The sequence below is a fragment of the Carcharodon carcharias genome, chromosome 14 (genome assembly GCF_017639515.1).
Source record: "Carcharodon carcharias isolate sCarCar2 chromosome 14, sCarCar2.pri, whole genome shotgun sequence".
In the NCBI taxonomy this organism is placed as follows: domain Eukaryota; kingdom Metazoa; phylum Chordata; class Chondrichthyes; order Lamniformes; family Lamnidae; genus Carcharodon; species Carcharodon carcharias.
Window position 1 is genome coordinate 134,900,665 of NC_054480.1, and position 11,198 is coordinate 134,911,862.

The 11,198-nt window shown below is 39.3% G+C and overlaps 1 protein-coding gene across 2 annotated transcripts in view; it reads left to right on the plus strand.

Moving 5' to 3' along the window:
• LOC121287016 (furin-like) overlaps nucleotides 1-10,964 on the plus strand; it is a 46,400-nt gene extending 35,436 nt beyond the window's left edge. The window contains exons 13-15 of one of the 2 annotated variants that reach the window (XM_041204436.1): nucleotides 3,242-3,366; nucleotides 6,200-6,319; nucleotides 10,400-10,964. In XM_041204436.1, coding sequence (XP_041060370.1) covers nucleotides 3,242-3,366; nucleotides 6,200-6,319; nucleotides 10,400-10,947 — 793 coding nt within the window. In that variant the 3' untranslated portion in view covers nucleotides 10,948-10,964. Of the gene's footprint in view, nucleotides 1-3,241; nucleotides 3,367-6,199; nucleotides 6,320-7,742; nucleotides 7,859-10,399 lie in introns of those variants that run through there. The other variant, XM_041204437.1, reaches the window with a different exon arrangement.
• The last annotated feature ends 234 nt before the right edge of the window (nucleotides 10,965-11,198 follow it).

Below are 11,198 nucleotides of genomic sequence, written 5' to 3' on the forward strand. Positions count from 1 at the left end.
CTGGTCCACTCCTCCATCACCCCCTACTCTTCAACCCCTACCTATGGCACCTCCCCATGCCCACGCAAAAGATGCAACACCTGCCCCTTCACTTCCTCTCTCTTCACCGTCCAAGGGCCCAAACACTCCTTTCAAGTGAAGCAGCATTTCGCTTGCATTTCCCCCAACTTAGTCTACTGCATTCGTTGCTCCCAATGCGGTCTCCTCTACATTGGAGAGACCAAACGTAAACCGGGCAACCGCTTTGCAGAACACCTGTGGTCTGTCCACAAGAAAGACCCAAACCTCCCTGTCGCTTGCCATTTTAACACTCCACCCTCCTCTCTTGCCCACATGTCTGTCCTTGGCTTGCTGCATTGTTCTAGTGAAGCCCAACGCAAACTGGAGGAACAACACCTCATCTTCCGACTAGGCAATTTACAGCCTTCCGGACTGAATATTGAATTCAACAACTTTATATCTTGAACTCCCTCCTCCATCCCCACCCTGTTTCTGTTTCTTCCCCCTTCCTTTTGTTTTTCCAATAATTTATATAGATTTTTCTTTTCCCACCTATTTCCATTATTTTTAAATCTTGTATGCCCTGCTAGTCTTTCCACCCCACCCCCACTAGAGCTGTACCTTGAGTGCCCTGCCATCCATTCTTAATTAGCACATTCGTTTAGATAATATCACCACCTTCAACACTTCTTTGTTCCTTTGTCTGTGGCATCTTTTGATTATCTGCTCCTATCACTGCTTGCTTGTCCCTACAACCACACCGCATCCCCCACTTTAAACTAGCTTATATTTCACCCCTTTCCTAATATTCAATCAGTTCTGTTGAAGGGTCATGAGGACTTGAAACGTCAACTCTTTTCTTCTCCGCTGATGCTGCCAGAGCTGCTGAGTTTTTTTCCAGGTAATTCTGTTTTTGTTAAGCCACCCACATATGGCTACCCTGGGAGGTAGAGACCTGCTGTGTCCCCCCCTAAAAGTGATGTGATGCTATCTATGAAGCCTGGCACTGATGACTGCAATTGCTGACTGAAGCAAGGTAGGCAAATAAACTTTGAAGTCCTGAGCGAAGTGCAGCCCGCCAGGTGTACATTGCTTATGTGCTGTTGAGAAACACATCGGCAGGCTTTCCCACTCGTGGGCGGATGATCCAGGGGTGGGGGAGAACGATTCTGGCAGCCAAGCCCAATGATATGCTGATGTATTAAAATGAGGTTGCTGACATCTGATGGCGGGAAATGCAGCCTGCCATTGGGCTGAGCGGACGATCACGAACTGGTTTCACGCCATCGTGAAATCCATCATGCCATACTGTCCACTCACACCACCAAACACTCCCAACGCTGGTGGGCATGGAAAATCTCAGCCCATGAGTAAGCTTAGAGGGTTGGTTTTTAAAATTTAATGCTTCAGGTTTTGCTTAATGTTTGCGATTGGACCAGCATAGATTCAAAGCATGACTGAAAGTGTGTTCAAGATTTAAAGCATATATTTGGAACGGAAAGCAAAACTTTAAAGTCTTGTTGCATCACAGACTCAATAATGGAGGTAACATGTCCATTACTGTCTGAATTGAAGTTTTAAGCATAAACACAGGAATAATCAAGAGTATAGTGAGTATGAGTATTTCTGTAAACATTGAGACATTTGATACCAATAGTGCGAGTAGAATATCTTGCCACCAATTAATGTGAAGCATTCTTTCTTTTTGTATAACTTGTTTGCCCTTGCAGAACAAGCAAGATGTGGATGTTTCACATTCCTACCATTTTTCTCCATTGCTGGCGTGATATTTTACTTGTAAAGCATGCTCCTTTGGTTATGAATGGAGTACAATTCCATTCCAATTTTTTTTTTATAGGACAGGTGAGGTCATAAATTTAATTTGGTTTTCACTGGTGCTATTGGTGATTCCACAATATTGTTTGCCAAGGGTGAGAATTTTTGTTGTATTGATTAGAGCTGTACCATGCTAATTACATAATGAAATTTGTAGCTAGTAGTGGGAGTGAAAGAAAAATGTCGTATGTTCTGAACACCTATCCTTTCATGACTAGCTCTTAGAATGTCAATTCTGTCTTCACTTTCGCACATCTTACTCCAACAGCTTTGCCAGTTGAGATATATGGAAGAGCAATTGAATATATGAAGATTTTACTGGTAACATTCAACATGCTACAAATAAACTTGCATCCCCAACCTCTTTTTTTGTTGGGCTGCTAAACACAAAAGTAGTATTAATGAAGCAGTAAGTGAATAGAAACAGATTTTATTTTTATTAATCATTCATGAGATGAGGGCACCACTGGCTAGGCCAGCCTTTATTGCCCATCCCTAATTGCCCTTGAGGAGGTGGTGGTGGTGAACTGCTGCCTTGAACCGCTGCAGTCCATGTGCTGTAGGTACACCCACAGTGCTGTTAGGAAGGGAGTTCCAGAATTTTGATCCAGCCACAGTGAAAGAATGGTGATATATTTCCAAGTCAGGGTGGTGGGTGGCTTGGAGAGGAAGTTGCAGGTGGTGGTGTTCCCATCTGTCTGCTCACCTTGTCCCAGATGGTAGCAGTCATAAGTTTGAAAGGTGCTGTCTAAGGTGCCTTGGTGAGTTCCTTCAGTGCATCTTGTAGATGGTACACACTGCTGCTGTGCGTCAGTGGTGGAGGGAGTGAATGTTTGTGGATGCGGTGCCAATCAAGTGGGCTGCTTTTGTCCTGGATGGTGTCAAGCTTCTTGAGTGTTGTTAGAGCTGCACTCATCCAGGCACATAGAGTATACCATCACACTCCTGACTTATACCTTGCAGATGGTGGACAGGCTTATTCTTCACTGTTTTTGGTACGGCACCAATTAAGTATTTTAAATTGCAGCTATCGTGCTGTTAACACATTTACAATTATTATACGAATTATAATACACTTGTTTGGAGTAACTAGGATCCAGTGGGGCTCCCTTCCTAACTGGAAGGGAACTTAGAAATGAGCAATTTTAGTTCTAAAAATAAAACTAGAAAAGCAAATTCTGTTATAAAAAGCAGAATAATAGTTTGAGAAATAATTCATAAAAATGATTTTTATCCTCTGTCGTCTTAACCTTGCATTCATGCAATCCTTATCCTGTGTCTGTTCAAAATGAATTCAATATGATTTGTGATGGCTTCTGAGTTTTGTCAGATGAGGCTTTAATTTGTGGAAATAGTTCACCCAATCTAATGTGAGCACTGGCTGTCTTTATTTTCTTTTCATAAGACCATACGACACATCACCCCATGGATATAGGGACTGGACATTCATGACCACACACTGCTGGGATGAAGACCCAAAAGGAGTTTGGACTCTTGAGATCGAGAATAAGGGAAGCTCCAGAAACAATGGTATGTTTTTAAAACTAGGAGTACTGCATTTTGTTTTAGTGCATAATAAACTTTTCCAGCTAAATTGCAATATACAAGTAGTGTATTTTGCTCTGTTTGCTGGTGGGACTTAATATTATTCTTTACCTTGAATTTTCAACAGGCACAGGCTTGAAATCCTGGGATAAAGAGGGGAACCCAGTTCTGTGTGTAGAAAACTTACATTTTCAAAACAGAAGAACCCTAAGCCCTAGCCCCTCAAAAAAAAAGTTTGGATTGTGTAGGGGATTGAAGTGTTAAGCCTGACTCCAACCTGCCAGATCCAATTTTAATGAAGGTGTGATAAGAGCAGTTTAGTTTCCCCATCCCAAAGGAAATGGATTGATACTTTAAATACAGTAAGTCCTGACTTAAAGTTGTGGTTGCATTCCTTAAAATCACGACTTTAAGTGAAACATTGACTCCCGTAGAAACCAGTCTTAAAACTGTAGTTGGGTTCTCTAGGACCTTCCTTATCCGAGGGGGGAAAAAAATTAAAACATTGAGGTTGAAATATTTTACACTGCAAAATTCCTACATTGGTAAATAACTTCTTAAAAATAAAATAAGTTGAAAAGTAACTTGCGATACCTCTTGCTCACCACCAATCCTGCTTCCCAAAACTCCCATTCCCTGTTCCTTCCAGTTGCTGCAGATCCTCCCCAACCCTCTTGAGCTGCAGCCTTGCACAACCAACCCCCCCCCTCCCCCCCCCCCCACCCCCAACCTTCCTGATCCACCCTCTTGTTGCTTTCCTCTCCTGGACCTGCGTTCCCATTGAAGATCCAGTCCCAAGCCAGGGCTCCGATGTTGTGAAAATGCAGATCCCGATGGTGCAGTAGCCCCAGCTGGGCACTTCTGCACCATTGGGATCTGCATTTCCACAACATTAGAACTCTGTCTTCAGATCAGATCAAGATCTTCAGCAGGAGCGCAGGTCCTGGAGAGGACCTTTTTGTCCTTTTTTGTCTATGACATCTTTTGGCTATCTTCACCTATCACTGGCCCACTATCCAGCTCTACTTGTCCCCCATCTCTCCCCCCCCCCCCTTTTAAACCAGCTTATATTTCACCTCTCTTCTATTTTTACTTAGTTCTGTTGAAGAGTCATACGGACTCAATGTTAAGTTTGTTCCTCTCTGCAGATGCTGCCAGACCTGCTAAGTTTTTCCAGGTATTTTTATTTTTGTCCCAGAGAGGAAAGTGTTGATGGTGAGTTGGGGAGTGGGAGTTTTGGCGAGGGTTGGTGAGCACAACCTGAGGTTGGGGAGGGAGGATGCGGCTCCAAAATGGTGCCAATTGGGTCATGTGGGAAACCACGTTAAAACGAAACTTGCAAAGCTCTGAGATTACAGATTCCATTAACTTGTTAAAGCAAAACAACGTCAAATGAGGACTATCTGTATTTAAAATAATACTTGCCACCCCTCTCCCCCTCCAGACCCTCCATAATGGACTTGCCTGGTCTTGAGGTCTCCGCCCAACTGTTCTCTGCTTGACAGGAAGTCAAGTCTGTCAATCAGACTTGCCACTGGGTGGGGAGCCCATCGGTGGTGATCCACTGTCCCCCCCCCCCCCCCCAACCCCCTGTCAACCCCAGAATATTTGGTGCTTGTGCGACTTTGCGCTTTCCCTAGAATGAGTCCATATGACTCTTCATCAGGACTGAGGGAATATAGAAATGGAATAAATTTCACCTCATTTCTATATTCCCTCAGTCCTGATGAAGAGTCATATGGACTCGAAACGTTAACTGTATTCCTCTCCACAGACGCTGTCAGACCTGCTGAGTTTTTCCAGCTATTTTTATTGTTTCAGATTTCCAGCATCTGCAATATTTTGCTTTTATCTTAGTGTTGGAATAAATGTTGGCCAGAACATCAGCTACTTTTTTTTTTAATGATGCCATAGGACCTTTTTCATCTATGTGAACAAGCAATTGGGACTTCTGTTTCATGTTGTACTTGAAAATCAATGCAGCACCCCCCTCCTATATTATACTGAAATGCTAGCCTAGATTTGTGTGCTCCTGGAGTGTGACTTGAATCCACAACTTTGACTTAAAGGGGTGAGAGGCTGGTACTTGCAATGACTGGCAACAAAGTTGTCTTTATTTTTGTGTTGCTGGTCCTTTTTTATCTATTGTCCTTTTTTCTAAATTATGTATCATATTTTCCTATTTCTTATTAATATACTCCATTTGAGAAAGAAAAAGGTAATCTCTCCTCATCACCTCCCACAAAATATAAAGTGGTCTTTCAGTTGCGATCCCAGTGAGGAAATCAATTCTTCCCTATTAATATATTCTTAAGTCTTGTTGCAAAACTGCTTTGAAGAATGAATTATAATGTAGATTGTCTAAAGACTTATTGGCACAATAATATAAATGTTTTTTTTAAAAATCAACAACTCATAAGGCATCTGAAAAGAGTAAGATGTTTGCATTTTGAAAACAGCGCTACAAAATTTATTTTCATTATTATTGTATGTGCCACAAGTGATGAAAATCTAGATCTACTTGCATAACAACAGGTTATTAAAATACATGCCAGGGTTGTGGCAATACCCATCTATCATTTTGAACTTTGATCCTTCCTTTTGGGATTTCGTTGATGACAGACAACCACCTTCAGTATATCTGTTTTTGTATTTTAATTGTAGCCCGGATTGAATATATTGCATTACAATTATTTAAGTGTTGCAACCAAAAATACATGAATGGATAAGTTTGAGGTTCTGTACTATCAACCTCTACTGCTGTCAGGTATAAAGGCAAAGTAAACTCAGCAGATTACTTGCAATCTATCTTCTATAGGAGTTCTATCCTATTTTAAGTTGCACTTATATGGTACTGACGAAAACATGATGGCAAGACGCATAAAGGATGCAGTGATAAGTCACTGTAGAAACTGGAATGAAGATGGACTCTGTGAAGGTAAAATATATTATTCAAAATTTAACCTAGTAATTCTCTGTGACGAAAGCAACAGTTGATCAGTTCACCACACTGTAATGTTACCTTATTTTTTATCACTTATTATTCCTCTCGGGTAGTGTTGTACAGGTGTTTCATTGGTTTCTAATTGTTAGGACCATTTTTAATTACATGGTAGACTAACATTTGCCCAGGAATGCTTTCCAAGATAGCAACTGAATGCTGTAATTGTAAAGGTAATAGTATGTTTAAAGGAAGACAGTGGATTTGTTATGATGTATCCTTGAGAATTCAAATTTATACTTCATAAGTAATAGAATTTCAGACAATAGCACATTGAACAGTTCAGGCAATGAGCTTTTAAGGGTAAATTCATGTTATCTGAATCCAATATTAGTTTTGGCTTGTGGTCCTGGTGGTGACCATTTCCTTTGGTTTATAAATTGAAATATTTTTGATTAAAAATAAAGGTTTTGCCCACAGATATTTTCCTTTCGGTTCATTGTTCCCTTGCCTATCCAATATCTAGGTAAACATAGCAAGACCCAGGATTAGACAGAAATCTTTGTTTACCCTTTGTATTCTGACTAACTGGTATATATCATGCTCTGCTACATGATATCCATGATTTCAGAAGTGGAAGAATAATAGTTTGGTTGTATTTCAATAGACTAATTTATTAAAAATTAAACTAAATGACACCAGTGCAAACTCTATATTTATAACAATTTGCTTTCACTATTCCTAAGTGAAGATATAATTGTATCTTGAAACAGTCACTTGTTTGATAATATGCTACCATGGAGCACTCTTCTTTAGTCCTGCTGCTAGTTTCCAGATGGAGTAAGAACTGAGTACAGGTAGCCAGACAAAAACTACAACTTCTAATTACTGACCAGATAGACTGTCAAAAGAAAAAGCATCCTGACCCCATTCTTCTCTCAAAGCTGACTCTTGTCGGACAGGTTTGATTGATAGCTACATCCCTAATTTGTAAAAGATCCCCAGAATGTCAATCGTATTGAATTAAATAAAATGGCTTGACTCTTTGACTTTTTTAGAATGATCTGGTGAGATGGGCCTCCATCCAATGATTTAAGCAATCAATCTACACCCATCCAAGCTTTCTCCTGAGGTGTGCATGTCAACCAGACATAGCTGACATTCGAAGTTACAGAAAACTAATAGTAGTATATGGCTTTAACCAAGTGTAACCAGCAAGAAAGAATCCAATAAATAATCATGTGAAAATAATCTTCTTTCATACAAAGTAGTACATCCCTATGTATGTACTCCCTTTGTATTTGTAAAATTGGGACATTGAAATCTTCTCACCTGAGTGGAAAAATATGCACCCACTGTGATATCACTACATGGGTTTTCAAAACAGGAACAAAGGATTTTTCTTTAATTTTTTTTCTAGAAAGAAAAATACATAGCTAGAAGGAATTCGCCTTTCATTGTACTTCTGAAACAACTCAAGCCACTTGCGAGTTAATCAATGCACTTGGCAAAGGATGAGAGGTGATTTAACTACAGGAGGAAGCCGTAAAAAAACAGCAATAACTAGTTGAGTTTTTGTCTTTCTCTTCTCCACCCTCCCTAAAAAGAAAAATGCACATAGTTCAAAAGTTGCAATTCATCTTCAAAATATTACTAACATGAGCAAAAGGTGTAGGAATACTATTATGAAAGCACATTTACAATCTGTTGGAATTGTCTGATGTACATTAACAAAACAGTTGATGCCAGGAGTCATTTGGGCAAAATGTAAGCTAGCAAACTTAGTGTTGCCATGAACATAAGGGAGCTGGAAACTTGATGCTTTTCTTTGCCCATTTTCTAAATTTCCAGTTTACTGTGCATGTAGCTACCTGGCCAAATTGTCATTGCATTTTTGTAAGCCTATTGCTATGGTTGTTAATTACTGAATGATCAATTATTATATGCAATGGTCAGAACTCTCTTCTCCCCCACCTGCACCCCATTGGCTCCCATTGTGGATAATCAATTCCGTGCTGCACCATTTCCTACATGCAGCAGTTGAAAATTGTAATTAAATGGCACAAGAGAGAAAGCACAAGTAATTAAAACATTGCTAATGCACACCATTGATTTAAGCAGTGGCTTCAATTAAAGGGCTTGTAGAAGACTACTTTTTTCAGTAGTATTACTAAAACATTAATTTTATTTGAGGGCGAGGACTTCAGTTAAATGTGTTAATTATTTGCAGCATTGTTGTTACAGCCAGAGGTTCACTTCTATTTTTAAAATGAGATTTTATGGTTGTCTCTGGCTATCTCCTGCTCACTCTAATACTTTTTGTTTTTACTGGTTCAAGATTGCTGCTGCTTAAAATATTGGTTGAGGTTGAGCTAAATTCCATTTCTGACCTCAAGTTTATAATGGAACATTGAGTCCCTGGTATTTTTTCCCTTGGCTGCAGCAACCAGAAATAGTATAATGAGCTAATTTGCATGGATCTCCTGATTTTAAAATTTCATTTTTTTAAGCTCCATTAGTGGACTATGAATTGATATTAACAGTATTTGCCTTCCACCACTGGCTCACTGTCAATTACCATATTATCTAGTGGCATATTTATATTGCAGGAGAGAGGCTTTGATTACTGGTTTGTATCGTTTGCTGATCTTGGGGTTACAATCATTAGTATTGGTGTCTGGTACACATTTCAGGTCTGCATATGATAGTCTTTCTGGTTTGAGGTCACTCTGGTTTGAGGTCACTTGCTGTTCCTGTGCTAGATTCTGCCCCTTTTTTATGATCGAGTTTTACCTTTACTACCTGATGTTGTGTCATACGATAGTGTGGCCCAGCAGTTGGAGCAATGAATCCTCTTACTTTATAAACTGATAACTGGAATTGTGCATGTCACCACAAGCTTTACTCCAACCTTTTGAAAGGCAGATTGATCACTTTAGTGAGATGATACACAAATATAAATAAATGATCTAGTTTGTAAGCCATAAGTAAACAATCAGTAACATTTATACTAAATCTTGTCCTCTATAATTCCTTGTCATGTATAGAGTTTAAAAAAAAATGTACTGCCTTGTTAGCAGATTAAGTGCATTCTCCTCACCAAAAAAACTCTGAAGCTGATTTTGGCTCTGAACATAAACCAAAACTTGGGTGCTTTTATCTACCCACTTTTGCATACAATCATAAGTCTGTCCATTTTTTTTTGCTGTTGTTGTCGTTACGTAGATAGACAGGAAGGCAAGAACTTGACCTTTACCTTATTTCTGCTTTCTATGTTGGCTGATAGAACTGCAGTTAACCTGGTGAGAGTTCACTGGAGCAATCACCATCTGGCTAAATTCCACTGAGTCAACTCAACCTAATGGGTTTGGAAGTTTACAGGAATGTCTTAACTTTTGTCTCAAATGTTATGTGGGAAGCCCCAGTTACTTCATTTAGCTCTAATTTACATCTTTCATCAGATGGCTGGTTTGTGGATATAATCCCTTATCAGCTAAATTTAACTTGCTGGCTATGGAGATCGTTTGACATTTTTAAACTGCTTAATTTTAATATAAATGTAACTGTCCTAAAGCTAGGGAGGAAATTGTCATGGTTCTTGCTGAGGCTTTATATCCACAAACTCTTGCTTGAAATGGGTATATGTGGATATCATGAAGATATGGTCAGGTTCAAACAATGAAGAATGTCCACTGTTGAATGGTGTGCTGACATTCATATGAAGAAATGCCAGTTGCATAAATAACAGAAGTTTCTGCTATAAGTCTATATACCTGGCATGAATTAGGAGCTCAAGAGTTAGAAATAAAATAGAGGTTATGTTGACTTGCTTTTTGATTTAACTATTAGAATACACTTCACTTCAAACAGTACTGGTAGAAATGTTAAACTGGATTAAGTCGGAAATAAAAACACATTCATAATTATGATTTACGCAAAGATAAACTTTAAAATGCTATCCTATATCATTATTGAAAATGGACACATGTAGGACTTCAGATAAATTGTTAGAGTTGGGATTACATTTTTAAATATGATAACTTTATTAAAATTCCTCATGGACTTTTCTCTCTACAGAATGCCAAAGTACCTTTGTCATCTTTGGACACCTTTGCCTTGCCACCTGTCCTCCACACTATTACAATGTATTAAGAACTTTAAAAAAAACAGTGAATGGCGTTCTCAGAAATTTCACCACGGACACCTGTGCTCCTTGCCATTCATCTTGCTATTCCTGCAATGGGAATTCTGTAAATAACTGTCTGACGTGCCCTCCATTTTCTAATTATGATGAAAACCGACAGTCTTGTTCAACTCCTATTTATCCAAGACGGTCAGGAATGAGTGAAAGGAGTAATCAAAAGCATGGGCTTTACAAAATCGCTGTGGTGGTCACAATCCTCATTGGTGTACCTGTTGCCCTGGTATGTGGTGTAACGTCATTGTCATGGTTGATATACCGTTTAAGAATGAGGCAGACGGTAATGGTAACCACCTCCCTGACTGGAGCTTCCGAAACAACCCAGCTACAAGTACAGTGTGACACTACGGATGAGGGAACTGGAAGCAGTGAGACAGAATCCACTTACTTTATTACACGGTTGGACCAACAACAGGATCATTAAAAAAAAAACTAAATGCAGATCCTGTAGTCTTTATTTCATCAATCACAACAAAGCTTCTCTTTTGCCTTTATAACCAGATTATATGTAATTTCCAGTTTAGCCTCCCCAAAATTACTAATTTTAATTGAAGTGCCATTTTCAGGGGTTTCAATAAATCCAGGAATACTTTTTTGGAAAAGCAGCTTGTTTGCACACTGATATCTGTCTATCTAAATTCAATTCGACAGTAATTAAAGGGTGTAGATTTTGAC